The following is a 20,744-nucleotide window of genomic DNA, read 5'->3' as shown; positions in this document are numbered from 1 at the left end:
GCGTCTAACACTTTGAAATATACCAAAATATTCAGGGGAAGAATGGGATGATCTAAATACCTGAAAAGTAAAAAATTTTAGTTACTTCCATAAAAAAAAACTCAAATGCAAGGGAAAAAGAGTAAACCATTGATAATACTCTTCTCCAGCCAAAGTACTCGTTCTCAAACCAGATCGACGAGTTCTGCAAGGATTGGCTGCCAAAAAATTTACAGACCAAAATCCAACCAGCTCTGTTCTACCAGCTGTGAGAAGTTATAAACACATGTTAAGAAACGCAAAGCTCGATTTTATTGTTACAGCTTTATATTACAGGGCAGATACATCATTAAGTTGGAACAGGGGGCTGGAAATGAAAAACATAAACCCCTTAAAATAATAACACTTCGTCATGAAAATTACATGACTAATCAAATACTAAAAATTCTGATTACTCTTGACAAAGAACATATCAATTGGGATATGGCCACCCTGTTTCGTCAACGATTTGTGTTTCTTACGTTTGCTTTGGCTGGTAACATGGCTGTTCTGTACAGACCTGCACAAAAAGTGTCCAACAAAATGCATATTCTGTGTCAAAGATTAAACTTTAAAGAATAAATATTAAGCAATGATGTTGCATCGATTAAACATGGCAATAATTGTGGAAAATCTTTAGAAGTTGATCTACTAAATAAACTTTGTCTTCCATTGAAGAGAACTTGGAGCACCGACGGAGAAAAAGGAAAGGAATAGGACAATAAATGGATAGAGCTCTGTTCACTTGAACCCAACACTCAATTGTTTCACAAATTAAAAAAAAAAAATCCATGAGAAATATGAGCAAACTGCAGATACAACTATTCTCCTCGCCCATGATTCTTTCCATGATCTCTCTTTGAACACATATGATAAATTGAATTAACTCCCCCTCCTACGACTTGACCCTTTTTTCATTTTTCCAACCAAATTGTGTAAAATAAGTAAAGAACATACAATTTTCTTTGCAAAAACCTAATAATTTACTCGCTCTATTGGAATGTTGACATATTCCGTATATAGAGTATCATATTATACTGTTTTAGGCGCATCCTTTCTGTGAATGAAATACTGTACTGTGGAAAATCTGAACCATAACATAACAAAAGAGCAAGATAACTAAAAGGTCTCTTAAGTTTCCCAGGGAAATTAAAAATACTGAATCACATAGATTTTCAGTCAATTTTATCATAAATTTGGCATAGAAATGAGGTCTTTTTTGCTGTAAATTCGGATTGAATGCGATGATCTACCTGCATGCTCCACTAACAAAAACTAACAAATGGCAACAGATCTCCCTTTTGTTAGTAAATCGTGAATCTTTTGAAGTTCGACAGAGTTGACCGATTTTAATTGAACGGTCACAAACACAAACCCAACACTCTCACTATTGAATAAATTAATTTGTCTATGTTAACAATTCTTTAAAAAATTTGGAACATCATCAAGAGTCATGATTACAAAGCATTACAGTGCGCCTTAATTTTATTTGATAAGAACGTGTTCAAATACTAGGATTGAGCTTTGTGCCCAACATGTCAATAATAAGACCTTTCTTGATTATGAGTTAGTTCTATTTTTTTACACCTTTCCTCTAGACCACTTTTCTAATAAACTGTGTACTTTTTCCATACTCATACATGCTACTATATTTTGAAAAGGGCATAAATTTTTAGGCCATTTTTTTGATTAATGAATTCTCTAGCTGCCTAGATACACTTCTATAGGATCAAATCAAACGTAATCACTCCATTTACACTGCACCTGATCCTCCTATTTTATGCAGGATTAAGTAAGATGAAGCTGACAAGCAAACATGATAAGCACCACAATCTGGATTACCTTACCTTTGCCTCAAGATGGTAGTTCTAATGTCAGGGGTACATTCCTCCTTCTGAAGCCGCTCAGCAAGATGAAAATCAAAATGCTCTTGTCTTTCCTCAACAAAACTTGGTGGAAGTTCAGAGCCACATAACGAACACATGTAGTCATCAATCCAATTTAATTCCTCTTCTTGATTAGATGAAGCAGTGTCCTCATTGTTTAAAGCAACCTTCTTGTTCACTCGGTCTCCATTGCTGCTCCCAACATGCCCCGGCAAAAGATCTTCTCCTTTGAACAACTGTGAATCTTTTTTCTGATAAAATTCTAAACCATGCCCTACCACACCCATGGTATTTACCTAGCAAATCAAAAGAGTAAGAACAAACCAATAACATGAAAAGCTAGAAATTATTTTCACCATTTGCATCTGAAATTTATGTTTTTTTCACAAGGAGGTCTGAGTTTTACTTTCTATCAATTTAAGCAAAACATCTTTAGCTTAGTCCACACCTTCTCAAGAGTTGTGTTACCCAAAGGCTCATGAGCTTTATCCATTGCCCCTTCATAGTCACTATTAGTGCAGTCGTTATGAACATCTACTTGATGATTGCAGCAGTCTATTGGATCACTATATGCATAAGGATATCTTTCATGGCTGTTAATAGAAAGACTAGCTTCTGTGTCATTCAAAAAACGATGATCATTATTATCAGAGTCCATGGAACTTGGATCACTTGTATTTTTCCTGGAAGAATCACCCAATATAATGAAGTCAGTAAGAGCTTTCTGTGTAGGATCAGATAGAGCTGCAAGCTTGTCTTCATTGAATTGAGACAACCGCAAGCCTGACAGAGGACAGCATAAAAGTTTTGTCATACCATAAGTAATGGAAAGAAAGTAAGTTAAAGCAATGGTTGAAGTTTCCTCTCCAACCTAAACGTTTCCAACAAAAGAATGCATTTAATTAAACATGAATACATGTTACTTTGTCCAACCAAGAGGTCATGGGTTCAATTCCTAGAAACAATCTATCCATATATTATGTTGGGATACGTTGTGTACGTCCTGCCTGTCCTCCCCGAGCCCACCCACTGCAATAGCCTTGCCCCAAGCCCGCCCACTGCAGTAGCCTTGTGCACAGGAGTTGTTTATTTTTTATGCTAAGAGGGTATCTAAAATGAGATCTTACCTATCAGTCTTAAGGATACGGGAAGTTCAGCCTTCAGCAGCTTTGAAGCATATTTCAAGATATCAGCAGCGGAGGAAATATTATTTTGCAAAGTCATGGCTCTGGTACGAACCTGTTAGAGAAGAAAATAACTACTTAGTGGTGACTGAGTACACAATAATTAAAGGATTGTAATCTATTATTGAATAAATTAGAGCAAAATGAAATATGATTGCCAACAACAACAAAATTGGTGTCGAAAAATCAAAAGGTACCTCAAAAGATGCAGTTTTCAACTTAAGAGTCAAAGTTCGACCGCAAAGACCCTCCTTTTGCATGTCAGCAGATAGCATCTCTGAGATATCAGCTGCAAACATATACCTAAAAGGTCTTACTAGTAGAAAAATGTTCATTTAACTTTGTAGACTACTTATGCAGCTATCATCTCACAAATAATCTCCCAAGTTCAAACGATCAAGCATTGACCAGAAGGATCACGGACTCACGGTAAATTATGAGATATGAAGACACATTGAGCACAGAACAATACCTAACAAGTCTGAAATTTGATAAACCAGATATGAGGTAAAGCATATAGAAATGTTGTTTTTTTTGGGGAAAAAAAAGATCGAAAGGTACAGGACCACTTGCCTAATTTTTGATAAAGTAGTGCCTCATCTTCCGTCGCTGAGAATGTTCTCTCAGTACTGATACTTTTCCGAAAGTTGATTTGAGGGGTACCTGTCTTCCCGAGCCCCAGCCCCACACAGAGGAAAAAATCTGCAGCAAATTACATCGGAATCAGGACCTCATAAAAATACCACAGCTTTTACTTGGTATGCGAGGATGTTAAATCCATCTTGCTATGTTGAAGGAGCCTGCATTGTTCTAATCAGAGAAAATTCATTCACCTCATGTTGAGTGAAACACTATGCACAAACCAGACATGCATTAATTATGTGCTCAGCTTTTTTTAAAACTATTTTAGTACTTAGAAAAGTTTAAAGTCAAGAAGACTCAATAATAGCATATCTCAAAAAATACAAACAAATAACTAAAATGGACATCAGGATAATAAGCTTCTTTAGCTGCTATTTCTGCTAACCATATGCAACCATTAAAGAACAATATCAAAATGAGCCTCCAAAAACTATTCTCGCTCTTGGACAGACAGACTGAGGAAGAGGCAAATAAAGACAACGAAGCAAACTCAATTAACTTTCTCTTTGTGTGTGCATGTATAAATGAATATGTAGGCATATTCATATGTGTGGCTTTATGCATAGAGCCTTATCATTATATTGAGTTGTACGCGAGGCAGAGAATGCTTCTTGTTTGAAGATGAAACAAAGTTCATAAAGCTGTACCTCTTAAATTGAGAATGAAGCTCTAATCAAGTAGAAGACAAGGGCCTTTACAGCAAAGAGACAATCTAACCAATAAATTTTCCTTTAAAAATAATGTCATGCGATATCGATAAATTTAGACATGTTCTAACCTGCTGAGGGACGAGAAAATAAGGCACAAAGTAATCTTCCCTTTTGCACCATCTGTTCACATGTATTTATTCCAACAGCATCCCGCAAAATACTTTCAGTGACCTTACCAATGCCTCCAATCTGTAGAGAGAAGGAATGCTTGAATCCAATTGGAACCCATTTTCGATACCAAAATCATATGCACATCCTAAATAAATTTAGAGAGAGCACACCTAGAGACATAATGCACGCTTCATCATCCAAAAAATCACGAAATGATATACCTTTCGTATCGGAAGTGAGGATATAAATGTCAAAACTGCCAATCGGTCATTTGGTAAAACAAACTGTCCATTTGGCTTATTAATATCTGAGCAAACCTGTGTTATATGTAAGAAAATATATATTAAAAATTCAAATGGACGAGTAATTATGTAACTAAATAATGAAGAACATAAATATACAACACAAACACTCACCCAAGCATGTCCATAAAAAACACCGACAAACATAGACAAGAAAGAGGAAAGTGTATTAACATGGGTTCCAGGAACAACCTAGATCTATCATTTTGACTAATGTTCAGTAGTCAAAAGAGATAAGGCTAGGGAGAACATCAATCGCTTGGAAAATGCTGCTAAATAATTGATAATCAGATAATCTGATGGAAGAGAATAAAAACAAGGTATTTCAATTCTGAATCCCATTAGCCCGAGTATCTTTGATTCCATAGTGTGGCTAAAAGCATGAGTTGGCAATGAAGGTAAGCAGCTATTTGGATGTATCGGTAAAGCCTTGACAACTAAATTATCACCTCTAACCTCAAAGTGACTGCAGTATAAGAACCATCATGAAAACTCAATCATGTAATTTGTTGACCTTGCTTTACACAAATGACACTTAACCACTTCAAGTTCTTAACCGAATAGCTGGCATTGTGTGCTTTGTAAACAATTTATCCTAATGTTCCCAGTCTTATGCTCCACAATGCCGGCAGACCAATTCCTTTCATTCAAAAAATCTTATATTTTTCTGATATGCAATAATACCACCAAAGTAATCAGCTATTAATCAAATTGTCCTCTATTGACTGTTGTTTATCTAGTTTTGAAATCTTGTTTTCAATGTGAGGACATTATTATCCCTTTTACGACTTCTTTTGGAAACGGAAACCAGATTTGCCTTTCTATACTCTATAGTAAATGATAAAATAGTAAAAGCAAGAGAGAAGAGATAACACTAAAATATGCTGACCATATAATGAAAGAACTGAGTGAATGAGAAAAACATGTGAAAGACTAAAAGCAACGGTTTTCTTCGGATGAATCATTAACAGCCATATGCACCGGAGCACATATGATAATATTGAAAGTTTAATGTTTCAATTATAGAAAAAAAAAAATTTAAAAACCCTTACCTTTGCAAGCAAGCGATTTGGTGCCACCCCGGCACTACAAGTCAGACCAGTTTCCTCATAAACCTTGCTTCTTAGTTCTTCGGCAATCTTCACAAAGCCAAAATAAAATATTAAATAAAAGGCCAGTCAAAGCCCCTTTCTGTAGGAAGTTGTATGAAGAAAAGAAGAAGACATACTTCTCCACCTCCAAGGCCCCTTTCTTTGCAAACCTCAGTTATATCTAGATATGCTTCATCCAAACTTGTAGCCATGAAGTTGGAATCATAGTTCTGGAAAACTAGCAAAGAATACATATGAAAGTCAGAGATAATGCGTATGATAAGAAGCTGCATCATGAGATATTCCATAGAAGTAAGACAACTGACCATTCCTTGTTAAATTGCTGCAATGAGTATATTTCTTGAAATCTGTAGGAACAAAAATTAACTGTGGACATAATTTGCGTGCAATGAATCCGGGCATTGCAGCACGAACTCCGAATTTCCGAGCCTACGCAGTTGTCCATCAATGTTACCAATAAAAACTCAATTAATGAAGCAGAGATGCAGTTACTATGCTTAAAATTTGTGGTAAATGATTCAAACCTCATAATTAGCAGTTGAGATCATGGACATGCTGCCAACTGCCACTGGCTTGCCCTTCAATGACGAGTTACTTAATGTTTCAACAGCAGCATAAAAAGCATCCATATCAACATGTAGCCAAATCCTTGAAAGATCACGTGTTGCTTCTAACTCTAAGATTCTTTTATCTGCAACCTGTGAATATGATAGACTACAATTTACAAGACATAAGCTTCGAAAAAGATTCAAAAAATATTTGCAACAGAAGCATCATGTCATCCACAGCATAAAGAAAAATTACCAAATAGAATTATCAATTATCTTTAGTTTTACCTGACTTGTAAAGGGGAAAATGAGAAAGTTGAAGACTCTATTGACAAAGAAAACATAAAAAGGTGTATAAAATCCTGAGGTTCATGATGACTTGCAGGTTGCAGCCAATTCAATTCCTTTTGCAAGAAAAGCTTAATCTAGACTATAAAAGTTTCTGCTGCATAGAATACCCAATAGAACAATAATAGCTTTAACTGAATGATGAGTTTGAGGAAAAAGAATTTATCAGCACATCTTTTTTTGAAATAAAGCCAGCATTCAAAGTAAGGTGTATCCTGGCGGTAACAGTTATGCCGATTGCCTCAGGCAGAAGTCAGTGACAACAGACATTCTGATTAGGAATGAAGAACAATTTAGCAAGAGTTAAAGCATAATACTATTTCTACAATTATTTTATACTACTGAAACAAAGTCCTTTTTTCTTTTAAATGTATTATTAAGACATTAAAAATTATTTTAAGACTTTTTCATCAATCCATAGTTCCATAAAGATTACAGACATTGACCCTTCAACCACCATTGCAGCATTTCTTCAAAGGATACATCTGAATAAGGCAATTTATCAGACTTTCACAGAAATAGGCAAAAGAAATTGCAGATTTAGGTATACACTTTCAAGTTTCAACTTTTAAACTAAGTGGTCTATAATTACAAATTATGACCTATAACTAGGGCTACAAACTAAATAACTAAATATTGTTCTCGTTTGCATTAAAAATTGTACCGTCTGAAAATGGGATATATCTGAAGCTGTGAGCTTGGCAATCCGAGCACGCATGTGCTCTATCTTCTGCTTGACATAGGCCTCCTTGCGCTCCTCATTCTCAAAGTACTTGGATCCTTTGCTCATCTCGTACACTATTCTTTGCACTTTCTCCTTGTCGACTCCGTCCATTCCTGCTCGGTCACAACTCACAAGGCATCAAAACACGTCGAATTATTTCAGATTACCGATAATTAGATCGATAATATACCTAATTAACGTAAATCAATAGTTTGTGATTGATTAAAATTCGGGTTACCTGCTTTGGCGTTGGTGTAAACGGTGTGGTAAGATTGCCATGGCTTTGGGTCGTTGCCATTCGGTGTCTCGCATTTTTGCATCTCCGACTTGACTTTCGCTGCTCTCTCTTGCTTGCTTGCTCGAGAAGACTGAGGGAAGGTCTGGGACAGAGAGGGCTGTAAGTAGACGAGTGCAGTGCGCCCAAAGCAAAATGAGATCTTTCGTGGGCCAAGAAGGGCTTGAGGCCCACCTCACTGATTTCTTTACATTTACAGATTTACTCATTTAGTCCAAGTTAATGTACCAAAATTATATAATTATATAGATTCATAATTTTCTCATCCATAAACTTCTATAATCTAGGTGGCAAGTCAGATAGGCATGCAACATAGATAACTTATATAATCTAGGTGGCAAGCCAGATAGGCATGCAACATAGATAACTTATATAATCTAGGTGGCAAGCCAAATAGGCATACAACATAAATTAAAAAAAAACGAACTTTATTAAAGAAGTCACATAGGCATGCCACATGTTTATGTAAATTTACATGTTTATGTAAATTTATGGATGTTTATTTTATGGATATGTAGTGTTTACGGTTAATGTATGTCGAGTGTACACCAAGTTTTCAAACCCGGATTGACCCTGTGACTCATATCGATAAAAAGGCTTTCGGTTTGGGTCATTGGGTCAGCCCGAAAGCCTTTTATCGATCGGGACCAACAATCTTATAACTTTCGGGTTATCGGGTCACTTGATATTCAATAACCCAGTTAAAAGTATGGTAATTATAGGACTTCTTTGTGATTTTAAAGCTTGTTTCATTGTGTTCTATCTATGTTTTATCGATGTGGGACATCTGCAACATAGACAACTAAGTTAAAGTAAACGGTAAACACAATTCTCCAATAAGCTCGAACTTTTTTTTTTGAAAGGAAAACTTTCACTAAAATGAAGATTACAAATACTAGAGACGATCTCTCACAATGAGAGACTCAATTTTCATCGGGTACCCAAGCCGCCAAATGATTTTCCTACTCCCATTCTTAGCCATACGAGCTAAAGAGTGAGTAATAGAATTACCAGAGTGGGGTGTTTGATAGGTATGATAATACCTATTGTTTTTGGTAGAAATATCCCTCTCTTAAGCTTTCTTTTGATAAATAATGAGTGTATTTATGTGTTGATTTGTATTTTGATAGGTTGATTGCGGTTTGGATGAAAAGCGACAGAAAAAGGGCTGAATTGAAGAAAATGTCCACCGACCTTCGTGTGTTCAAATAGTCATACCTTTCTGTCACGTTATTGGAATCGAGCGCAACAAAAGGCATTGGAAACTAGACATCTCAAGCTTTCCGTAGAATCTAAAATCATGCAAATCGGAGGTCATATGGAGAAGTTATGGGCATTTGAATCATGTGCCTAGGGGTAACACGCCTAGGCGTGCGGCTAGGCGTGGCGCGCCTAGGCGCACAAATTGTGCACGCCCAGGATCACTCTTGCACGCCCAGCCAGAGAGTTGGACTTGAATTTGAAGTTGTGCACGCCTAGGATTGCGCCTAGGCGTGCGCCTAGGCGTGTCCCTAGGCGTGGTGCGCCTAGGCGTGAAAACAACGCGCCTAGGCGCCAAAAGCAATTTTCTGAGGCGTTTTAAGTCGCGATTTGTCCGAGCTGCGGGAACTTTTAGACCTATAACTGATTTTCTGGAGAGCGAAACCAGAGGGGGAAGGCGACTCTTGGAGCTAGGAGGAGAGATTCTTCAGCTCAACTTGGATCTACTCAGCTAATTGGGTTTATTCATGATTTTCTCATCTCTCCTTTTGTGTTTTTCTCTCATTATGTGTAACTAAATCTCTTGTGCCAAGGCTAGGTTGAAGCCTTGGGTTTGATGACTTTGTTTATGACTTGATTTACATATATATGAGTTGATTTGGGTATAAATCTTGTGTTTCTATGTTTGATTGCAATTTCTTCATGCTTGTGGTGTTTGGCCAACACCTAGGTTTTTTGGATGAAATTGTTTGGAGAATTTGCTTAGACAATAATATGTCAAGTAGATTATGCTTCTTGAAACACTTGATTATGAATGTGTCTCCCTTTAATTAGGTGACAATTTGTATGAATCCTAATCTCCATAGAACTTCATGAATTCCTATGCATGTTTAGACCAATAGGATGGCTAGAATGTATTTAGGAATATCCGACCTAGACCAATAAGATGGCTAGTAATCGATTTTAGGGAGATTCGGCTTAAGTGCGCTAAAACCGACTTAGGTACGGATTCGTTATGCCCGAATTAGCAAATATGTGTGTGAATTTATGTCATTCCAAGTCATTTCCCAAGGGGGATTCCGAAGCCTTGGTGTTCATCTCATATTTGTTAAATCATCTCATTTGCATTAGTTGCATCCTAATTCTAAGAAAATACCAAAAACACTTTGCTCTTTGCTTGTTTTAGTTGAATTACCAAACCAAACAATCTTGAGTTGAATTTTACTTTTGATTGCATTGTCCATATATACATACAAATATACATTTGGATTAAACATAACACCGTCCCTGAGGATTCGACCCTTGCTTATCATTGTGCTGTAGTCGCCGACTAGTACACTTGCTAGTAAGGTTAATTTAGACCCAACAGGGACATGTTGACAAAGAGAAACACCCAAGCGAACCATAAGAGATTTAGCCTAGCAAACAAAATGACCCATCCTCGACTCTAAATAATCATCGGATACCAGAGTTTGGACAAAATTTGTTGAGTCCACCTCAACCACAAACTCCCAAAAACCCTCCAAGTGCAGGCACCGAAGATAGTAAATTACAGCGAACATAAAATCCACACATCCTTTAATCCTTTCAGACAAACAAATCAAAGGATCTCCATGATGATTTATAAAAATTGCCCCAATGCCCAATTGCATCAACATTCAATTTAATTGTATTCACTGCAAGAACCCACCAACGTCCATTACATCCATTAGAAATTGTTGGAAGTGCACTTAAGTCTTGTCATGCAACAAAATTCTCCAGATATTCAGTAGAGAACACCTTAATCTTGGCTGCAATATCCCCCATATTAGAACATTGCCCCTCATGAATAACAGAGTTTCTTGTGCTCCAAATCGCTGTAGCAAAAGTAATTTGAGCAATGACAAGCCCCGACCGTAAAAGCTCAACAAACTAGTCAATAATATTCAACCCTTTCCCCAGCTCAAACGCATCACAAGGACCAAGCTCTTTCCAAACTTGGCTTACAATCTCACATCTACGAAAAACATGCTCTATATCTTCAAATGGATCCCCACATCCCAAACAAACAAAGAGAATGGGAGCTAACATGACACCTTTGAAGGTTGCAATGCATTTTGTACAACAACCCATGACAAATGTTTGATTTTAACAGGGGCTTTAACCTCCCACAATTTTAACCAAGGAAAGCTCACTCCACTACCCACAAATGAAAAGGTGACAACATCATGGTTTCTCCAATTCATGACATGATGATAAACACTCTTAACAGTATATTTCCATAAGATTCTCAATGTCAAATCAACGTATCAGCTATTTCATCATTGGGCAACAGAATCGATAAGATTATTTCAGCTTCAAAAGGCAAAAAAAAATTGATCGAACTCATTCACTCTTCCACTGTCTATTTTGCCTATCGATTAAAGAGTTCACTTCAGCATAATGAAGTTCATTAGACAAAGGAAGGACAAGTCTAAATGTATGAGGAATCGATAGCCATGGATCTAACCCAATCTACAAACTCAAACCATTCCCTATCCTCCACCTAATACCTATCTTCATTAAACCAATAGACTGTTAAAGAATCCGCCAAATAAAAGATGGGGTGGAACCTATCATCGCATCAAGAATATTGTAGTTCAGAAAGTACTTAGCCTAAGAAACTTTTACGACTAAAAGAATCTGGGTTTTTCAAAATTCTCCAAACATTTTTACCTAATAAAGCATCATTTAAGCATTCTAAATCTCGAAAGTCCAAACCCCCACTATTCTTGGATTTAGTTAAACAATTCAATTTTGCCCATTGAAGCTTTTGGTGTCCCTCAATTGAACCCCACCAAAATCTCACCATCCATCTCATAATCCACTATGTGATAGACTTGGGAATTTTAAACAGGACATTGCATAGGATGGGATCGCCTACACTACAGATTTCAATCTTTTGATATCCCAATCATGGCTGGAAGACCCAAATAGCACTCATGCATTAGGGCCTCTAAAACATCAAGAATTTATTTAATCGTATCCATAACCCTCCATGTTGTGTTTTTGCTAAAAAGGACATTGAATTTATGAATATTAACCAATTGTCCATACAACTTCTCGTATTTATGCACCACCTCTCCTATAGCTCGACAAAACAACAAACTATCATCAGCGAAGAACAAGTGGTTAATTCGCGGAAGGAGAAGTGGTAGATCGACTACATGATGTTTGTATATGACATAACCATAACCATATTCTTATATCCTACCTTACATTTTTCTCTTCCTCTATGATGTCTGCCTCTCTCTCTCTCTCTCTTCTTCTATGATGTTCGTTTCTCTCTCTTTTAGTTTGAATCATGTTTATCTCTTCTTCTTCTCTTTTGAATTTTTTGGTAGTTTTTTAAATTTATGCACTTCTAGATATATTGTAGAAGGTCTGATTATTTTGCAATTTTTGTGGACAAAAAGGGAAAAAATTGAAATCATGATTTTTTGTTCAATTTGAAGGAGAATGAGTCATTTTTGGATAGGAAAAAAGACCATTTCACCACATGTTACAGTTTGATAGAGAACCAAAAATCTTTCGAAATCAATATAGTATGTGCAAAAATTGAAAATCCTGACAAAAAGTTACAGCAAAATAACAGTAACTTAGCAAGTCCAACCAATGCTCAAACATGCTTCCGATGACCACTTTGGTCAACATGTCTACAGGATTGTCATTTGTGTGCGCCTTCGCCAAGGTAATATCACCATTCACCACTTTCAATGACATCTCGTGCAAAATGACATCGAACATCAATATATTTGGTGCAGGCATGATGCACCTAATTTTTAGCCAAGTGAATATCACTTCGACTGTCACAATATAGCTCAATGTTGTCTTGTACAACACCCAAATTATCTAGCAAACCCCATAACCAAAAAGCCTCATTTATAGCCTCTGCCACTACAATATACTCAGGCTCCATGGTAAAAAGTGCAATTGTAGCCTGTAGCAATAACCATCAACTAACTGGAGCACTATATACATAAAATACATAACTAGTAGCCGACCTCCGCCTGTCTAGATCCCCCTCATAATTAGAGTCAACAAACCCTTTTACCCGACATGTATCTCCACCAAAGACCAAACCTCTCTCCAAGGTTCCCTTCAAGTATCTCAGAACCCTTTTATCAATGGTTGATTCCCATAATACTACTTTGATTGTGACTTCAACAACGATCAAAAAAAATTATGGTATGATAAGTCTTATTGATATATAGATGTTCTCTCTTACATTTTTTCACAATATATATGATTACCATACATTATATTAAGATAATTATGGGTTATCATCCACGTAGTGGTGGCACAAGGGCCTTTTTTTTGGCCTCTAATTCAGATCCCATGTTGGTTGAGTTATTAAATATATTCAGGTCCACAAACATTTTCAAAAAAAAAGTTACATATCATTTTCCTATTCATTATCCGTTTATTTTTTTTTAATATTTATGAATCAATGAAATTTCCTATTTAAACTATATTTAATTTTTAATTCTCAACATAAGAAACATGATAGAGAGAATGTTTAATATTTAATTCTTGGTTCATGGGAACTTCGAGTATGTAGGCTCTAAAAATACCTATTTCAATTTCATGAAGACTGTTGTTTGGATAAGATTTATGATTAACATCAGGTAAAGTGAAATTCGGATTTTCTCGCAATATTTGTAAGATATATGTTCTCACCAAAGTCTACCAAAAAAACTTTAACAACATTTCTCTACTATTTCCTAATCAAATTCTATTTCTAAATAAAAATGTTATTGATTACACCATAATTAAACGGTCAAAAACAATCCTATATAAATAAAACCACAATGAGAAAATGCACCTCTAGATCTCCAACATTCTCAATGTGCCAAATTCATCTTCTACAATGTCTCACATCTTGGTTTCTCCTTCCATATATTCTAGAGTTTTCTCTTGATAAAAGACTCAGATTGCTATGAATGAAAATCAAGTCTTCAGCATGTTTCAATGTCATCTTATTCCTTCTCACCGAATGAACAAAGGAAGAAGTGCTCCAATTCCTCTCAGCACATGATGAAGAAGAAGGTTGCACAAGTAGCATCAAAAGTAAAGGTGAACTTGCACCATATGTAACCCACAAACTCTTAGCATCTAAATCATAACGATAGTAAATGAAATCACCTTGATATATGAACTTTTTTATACTCATGGCAAAAATTACACTGTCGTGAGATATTTCCTCCACCTACTCCACTTGTCAAGCCCAATGACGATTTACTTGATTCTTCAACACGAGCATCCACTGGTGTCCCAATTAAAGTTGCAACACTCCTATTAGTTGTGGTTATTGTGGAAGCCATTAGCATAAAATCAAAGTCAGAAATCAAAAATCACAAACAGCACATGCAATGTAACATTCACAAGATTAAATATAAAATACCAAGAATAATTTACATAAATGCAAAGGTAGTTACACAAAAACATCATTGTATTAATTTGTATAAATCACGTGGTATAGACCACAAATACACTCAAACTATCTGTAAAACTCCTAAAGAGAATAATTTCTGGCTCAATTAAAAATTATTTTTATTCTAATTGTAAGGTGGGTTAAGTGCAAGCGATCAAATGTCACTTTTTTTTTTCCTTTATACAATTTGCAACTTCTTTTAAAAACTTAAAGTCACTTGACGAAAAGTATTTCTTCCCAGAAAACTTTACATCCAATATAATTTATTAGAAGAAATATGCTATCTGTAATATCCCGTCCCAAAATAAAAATGAATAAAATATACAATAATAAAAATAAAATGAATAAATTGGATTTAGTTATAAAAAGAATAAATTGTAGGGTAAAAACAATTATTGGGAGGGTTAAAAGAATATTAGAGTTAGAGTTAGGGTGAAATGAGTAAAAGAATAAAAGGAAATGATTTAAAAAAAATATATATATATAAACAACTAAAAGTAATATTAAAAAAATAAAATAAAAAAAAAGAGAAGAAGGGCAACCCCTTTTCCTCACTTCACCACCTCCAGTCAGCCACCTCCGGCGGCATTCCGGCGACTTTTCCGGCCAGTAAAGGTGCCCCAACTTTGAAACCTACAACCACACTAAGAAAGAGAAGGATTAAGGTAATTTTGAACTTAGGGTTTGTGGGTTTAAATGGGTTTTGGGGATGTTAATTCAAATGAAGTTTTCTTTGTTCACTAACTCGAAATTAGACTCTAATTTTCTTATATTGTTAGGTACAAGTGTGGTTCTTGAATCAATTCAAGGGAAAGTTTGAAATTCTTGAGTTAGTGGAACTAACAAAGTTCAAGGTAAGGGTTAGTGACTCAAATTGCTTTAATTAAGGTTGGGGTAAGATGGAAATAATATTGTGATATGAATTTAATTGTTTAACCTTAGAGAATTAAGGTAGGAAATGAATTTAGTGAAATTGGGGATATTGCGCAGTATGGAATGTGAGACTTGAAAGGACTGGTGAATATGGAAAATTAATGGAGCTTCCCTTAATGAATAGGCTAGCGAATTGGTGTGAAGTATACGTTGCTTCTTGGTGAGGATTGCGTGTTTACTTCGAGGTAGGGATTTCTTACTATTTTTATTTCAAAACACTTTCAAGCCACCAAATTGCTTGAATGGTAAGTTTGGTTTCCGTCTCGATCTTTCCCGAGGGGAAACAAGCCCTTGCATGCTTACCATTGTTCCTTTGCATTATTGTCAATTTATTGGTGATTTAATTTGATGGATATATAACCTTGGAATGCTTGGTTATAAATCGGGCATCATGTAAATCTTCATGCATCACGATGAATGAATGTTTTTATCTATATGTGTTGCACGAATGACATAAATTATAAGAATTTACATTAGATGCATGGTGGGTTCCGAGGGTGGTCCCGGGCTCACGTTAGGTGTTGGATGTTATTTGGGCACGTGCGTGGATGATGGATAAGAGCCTAGTGATGGTCCTAGTCCATAGGATTCCCGTAGCTGTATTTATTACTGCACGCTGGCTAGTTATTTGATGATAGGCCAGGCGTGGCAGACTGAGATATCACCGTGGGGCCAGCGATGAGTGGTTGCGACCACGTGCGTGCCAACATTCTCTCTAGCGGTTTGAGATTGATGAATATGCGATTGTGTTAGTGATTGGATGCTAGAGAGAGAGGTAGTGCGGTGGATTCTCGTCGGCTTATCGTCGAAGGGCGGGAATCTGATTCGCCGGCTTTGGTGTCATTGGTGGAGGATATGGAGGTTCGATTGGGTTGATCGGGTGCATTAGTTTGCATTGCATTTTGTTGCACTAATTAAATGATATTTCTTCTCCAACCTTATTATCCTTTACTTGTCTTCTAGTATTTATCTCTACTGAGCCTTCTGCTCATCCTATCTACTTTCCCTCCCCACAGGTGAGACAGTATCTAGTGCACAGGCTGCGGATCAGTAGGAGGACGCGTGACAGAGGTGGCCTGGACTTTTGTGGTTGTGTGACACGTGTGTGTGGATTTATATATATGTATGGTGTGATGTTGGTACGTTTTAGTAGTTTAAGTACATTGATGTACTATGGTTATGGTTGGATTGATGTATGGTGTTGTTTTTCGTTGGCCGGGAGTGGTGGCCGTGACTAGTGTGTGTTTGATGATGGATGATGGGGTATGGGTTTGATGATGGACCTACGGGTCGGGTGATGTTGATGATATTAGAAGTGTTTTTTTTCTTGTATGTGATCTGATTACAGGTGGGTTTCCTCAATTTATGGGGAGATACTGCCAAAATTTTTGGTAAAATTTATATTGGGTTGGGACGTAACACGTGTAATGCACGTGATTGTGTTTGTTGTGAGGGTTTTTGTGTATTTGTCATTTTCTTCATGCTCTGCGGATCGGGGCGTGACACTATCATGTTACAAAGGAGCAGAACAACATCAAATCTAGGGTCTGTTTGGGCGAGTGTTGGGTTTTCAGCTGCTGTGGTGATGTGCTGTGAGTTCTAAAACTGTGGTGCTGTGCTGTGAGTTCTAATGAAAAAAAGTGTTTGGCGCGTCAATTAAAAAACTGTGTTGAGGTGAGGTAATTATGTAGTTTTGCGTTTGGCAATTACAAATTACGTTGAGGTGTGATGAGAGATAATTTGTTGTTTAAATTATACATTGGAATAAATATATTGTTACATAAATTAAACATTATTGTATTTTAATGTCTAATATTCTATATATTGAAGAAAAGATCGTCTTTAATTACATTAAACTTATATTTCAAATAATTCTGCTGCAATCATATCTCGTAAAGTCGTCATTTCAATATCTTCTAATACCCCGACGTCGACCTCATTTGCATAGCCATAAGTAGCATTGACGTTGACCGATTCGTCATTGTACGTAGTAAAATCTTCATCCTCAAGTTTGTGCAAGCGTACGAAATTATGTAGCGCCATACAAGCCACTACAATCTTCACTTGAGTTTCAAACGAATATGATGGCATTCGTGATAAGATCAACCACTTTTTTTTTAAAACCCCAAAAGTCCGCTCAATAACACTCCTAAGAGACGAATGAGCACGGTTGAATGCCTCACGGGGACCTTGAGGCTCCGGACCATTTTGAAAAACTTCAAGGTGATACCTTTGTCCTTTATATGGTGCAAGATATCCCCGTTGATTAGGATAACCGGCATCGACCAAATAATATTTACCTACATAAAATTTTAAGTTGATTAAACTAATAAAATAAATATAAAATTAATGAATTTGACAATGACAGTAGAGTGAGAATCACTTACCTTGAGGAGGCTGAGGGAAATTATTATTATCATTTCCAAGTATCTCGTGAAATATACGAGAATCATGTGCAGAACCTTCCCATCCGGCGCATACAAATGTGAACAGCATATCGAAGTCACAAACAGCCATCACATTCTGAGTAGTCACCCCTTTCCTTCCAATATATGGCACTCGTGCGTCCTGTGGAATAACTGCAGGTATATGTGTACCATCAATGGCGCCGATGCAATCTCTAAAGAATGGCCAATACCTTTGATCGTCATATATTTTCTTAGGAATATCTTTGAATTCGGGATCACGTGGCTTGATAATATCTTTCAACCAAGTGACCTGCCACTCCGGCCTATTGATCCCATTGAAGTAAATTCGATGTTCTTTATTTTCAAACAACTTCAGGGCAAAAGCTAACAAAGGACCACCATTTGCTATCTCAGGTATCTCCTCCAATCGAGAACATACATCCTCAATGCAACCATGTAGACAAGATTGGGCTGTGGACTGTGTGCGACTCTGTACCGCAGATGCAAGTAAGGAAAATGATTGGCTAATCTCAGCTCTGACATCATTAACACGCCTCTTCTGTCTACCCCGATTGCCTTGTGCATTTGACCTTCGTCTTGGATTTCCTACACGCACGGGAGGGGTAGGACTACTATTAACCTCATCTACATCAGCACCTGCATCATACTCTGGATCATTAGAATCATCTGGTTCAGATAGATGTACATAATCATTTCCAGGTTGTACTGCATCTGGAACTTCAGGTTCATTTGCTGATGGATTAAGAGCATATAACCCGGTTGCTCCTTGTCCCCCAAACAGAAATTGAAGTGCTTCTCGATTCTCAATCCCATGATTTCGAAACTTTGCGCACCTTCTGTCTTGCTGCGATTAATGAAAGAGATTTATCAAACATATAGACAAAGTTATTTATTAGAATATAACTAAAAAAGACTAAATTGGATTACCTTAATTTTACGTTCCCACCATTCATTGTCAGCGACCACTGTTTCACGTGTGTTATCCCATCCTAAACCAATCTCCCCTATAACTAACTTCTCCCAAACTCGCCAATCTTTCTTAAGGTTGTCCCATTTATTTTTGAATTGTGGCTGGTCATATAGCTTACCAGTCTTGTCAAAGAAAGAAGAAATTATTTTCTTCCACCCATCACGAGTAAAGTGAGTGTTAGGTCTATCACCGGCCTTCACTCGTTCAACACAAATTTCAAGGAAAATAGCAGTCAAAGCCTGCTCCCAATTTGCCTTCTCTGTTTGGGGGGCTTCATCACATCCATCATTCCTTTGTTGACTCATTTTTACCTAATCTAAAATATTGCATAAATTAAAGACAAAGATAAATAGTAGCATATAATCACTAGCATTGCAGCCAAAATGGTGTATGGTATATATATGTATATATATATACATGTATATACACATAGGTTTGGGTCTTTTGAAAAAACTAGAGATAGAGAGATGAGTCTTTTAATCAAAACAGTATCCCACAAAACAGTATCATAATCAAAACAGTATCTCACAAAACAGTATCTCACATTTGCATTTACAAACTGGGTTGGAGATGGTCTAATGGATTAACCCATACTTAGATCTACAGAACAAAGTGCAAGACCATAATAGGCAAAGCTCTTTCCTGGCAGGGTAAGTATAAGGACACAGGTTCCTTGTATACCGCATTTAATTTATGCAATATAGATAATGCAAAGTATATATGTTTCCTGCATGTATGATGCTCGTTAAAGCAGATTGAATAGAACAAGATTCATGGGCAAAGCTTGGTTGTATAAGTAAGGGAGAGCATGGTTTTATGGGCCGAATCCCCACTTTTCTATGCATCAATTCACTAGCCATTCAATCGATTGTCAAGAGGGGAATCTTTACGATATGGATTTAGCTTTCAGCCACAAGCAAAAGACAACTTTAAAAACAAACGGATTTTTTTCCCCTCACCCTCAGTCAATAATTTGTTTTTAATGGGGGGTACAAAAGACTAGTACAATGGTCCTCAATCGAAGACCAAGCAAGAGCTGGGCATTAACGCAAGCAACTATCAGGGCCTATGATCACCATTAATCAAGTTCAGCTAAATACATTATGATTATCAAAGAACGAATATAGGAGAATAGCAAAATATCTAACGGAGTAGAAAAGCAAACACTCACCCAACTACTCCTCTACTGCTATTCTGAAAGAGATCCAGCTACTTTATGTGCTGAAACGAACCCGATCCGATGTCACGTTTCAACGCTATTTTCGTCGATAAAAAACGCATACAAATGTTAAGAGAACGGATAACAAGAATTGATGAACAAAAATACCAATAAACAAGAAAAAACTCTTTGGAAACTACCTCAATCATGCCATTTGACAGGAGGATGTCGTGCTTCAGGGAGAGAACAGTGGAGGAGCGGCTGGACTTGTTGTAACTGGTAAAAGAGAAGATGATAGGGTTGAGGGTAGAGTTGTAATAATAAAAAAATTAGGAGGACTTTTCTGACATTTCATTAACGTATCTGACGGAAGATTTAGCGTCCCGCGTGCGTTTAACTTCCACTTTTTTGCTGGCCATAGCTGTGATCTGCTTTACTAAAAAACTCAACTCAGGTGTGGTGAGGTTGCTGCTACCACATGCCCAAACACAAATAACCCAGACGCATCCATATAAAACACAATGAGGTGCGTTTTGCAGTGTTTGAACTCACTGCCAAACATACCCCTAGTTAAAATCTTGAAAGTGACTAACCTTTGATAGGTCAATCGGAACGTCAACTATCAATCATTTGGTCTCTGTTGGTCAGAAATTGAAGTAACTAAGGGTTTGCGATGTTAGTCATGGTCTTCGTCGATCTCTGTTGACTGTTGGTCGATCTC

The 20,744-nt window shown here is 36.8% G+C and overlaps 2 protein-coding genes and 1 long non-coding RNA gene across 5 annotated transcripts; all 3 read right to left on the bottom strand.

Moving 5' to 3' along the window:
- Positions 1–268: 268 nt before the first annotated feature.
- Positions 269–8,003, bottom strand: LOC119984727 (DNA polymerase kappa). Of its 3 annotated transcripts, XM_038828811.1 has the most exons (15): positions 7,824–8,003; positions 7,526–7,698; positions 6,490–6,663; positions 6,271–6,394; positions 6,082–6,182; positions 5,906–5,992; positions 4,773–4,868; positions 4,509–4,629; positions 3,662–3,790; positions 3,561–3,569; positions 3,286–3,377; positions 3,032–3,143; positions 2,353–2,687; positions 1,866–2,200; positions 269–538 (listed from the first exon to the last, which is right to left on the bottom strand). In XM_038828811.1, exons 1-15 carry the CDS (start codon positions 7,903–7,905, stop codon positions 418–420), a joined length of 2,091 nt encoding a protein of 696 aa, XP_038684739.1. In that variant the 5' UTR covers positions 7,906–8,003; the 3' UTR covers positions 269–417. The 3 variants fall into 3 exon arrangements, with proteins under 3 accessions (XP_038684739.1, XP_038684740.1, XP_038684741.1); XM_038828812.1 differs by lacking the exon at positions 3,561–3,569; XM_038828813.1 differs by lacking the exon at positions 7,824–8,003 and having other exon boundaries at positions 6,490–6,679; positions 7,526–7,663.
- Positions 8,004–17,322: 9,319 nt separating this feature from the next.
- LOC119983431 lies at positions 17,323–18,889 on the bottom strand. The gene is made up of 4 exons (XM_038827115.1): positions 18,822–18,889; positions 18,634–18,738; positions 17,853–18,071; positions 17,323–17,765 (listed from the first exon to the last, which is right to left on the bottom strand). The coding sequence occupies exons 3-4, from the start codon at positions 17,980–17,982 to the stop codon at positions 17,323–17,325; spliced, it is 573 nt and encodes a 190-aa protein (XP_038683043.1). The 5' UTR covers positions 17,983–18,071; positions 18,634–18,738; positions 18,822–18,889.
- A 15-nt stretch (positions 18,890–18,904) lies between these two features.
- LOC119984737 lies at positions 18,905–20,583 on the bottom strand. The gene is made up of 3 exons (XR_005464962.1): positions 20,224–20,583; positions 20,036–20,120; positions 18,905–19,180 (listed from the first exon to the last, which is right to left on the bottom strand). It is a non-coding gene; the product is annotated as an uncharacterized LOC119984737 (long non-coding RNA).
- Between the last annotated feature and the right edge of the window lie 161 nt (positions 20,584–20,744).

The sequence above is a fragment of the Tripterygium wilfordii genome, chromosome 18 (genome assembly GCF_013401445.1).
Source record: "Tripterygium wilfordii isolate XIE 37 chromosome 18, ASM1340144v1, whole genome shotgun sequence".
Classification (NCBI taxonomy): domain Eukaryota; kingdom Viridiplantae; phylum Streptophyta; class Magnoliopsida; order Celastrales; family Celastraceae; genus Tripterygium; species Tripterygium wilfordii.
The sequence above is the reverse complement of the archived record's forward strand: the minus strand, read 5'-3'. Positions and strand labels throughout refer to the sequence as shown.

What these genes read in the sequence shown, in the direction of transcription:
- LOC119984727 (XM_038828811.1), bottom strand. Translation starts at nt 7,905, where the DNA reads ATGCAAAAATGCGAGACACCGAATGGCAACGACCCAAAGCCATGGCAA. An exon ending in GGGGCCTTGGAGGTGGAGAA is followed by an intron (nt 5,993 to 6,081) that starts GTATGTCTTCTT and finishes GGCTTTGTGAAG; the next exon opens with ATTGCCGAAGAACTAAGAAG. An exon ending in GTAACACAACTCTTGAGAAG is followed by an intron (nt 2,201 to 2,352) that starts GTGTGGACTAAG and finishes TTGATTTGCTAG; the next exon opens with GTAAATACCATGGGTGTGGT.
- LOC119983431 (XM_038827115.1), bottom strand. Translation starts at nt 17,982, where the DNA reads ATGGCTGTTTGTGACTTCGATATGCTGTTCACATTTGTATGCGCCGGA. An exon ending in TTTCCCTCAGCCTCCTCAAG is followed by an intron (nt 17,766 to 17,852) that starts GTAAGTGATTCT and finishes AATTTTATGTAG; the next exon opens with GTAAATATTATTTGGTCGAT.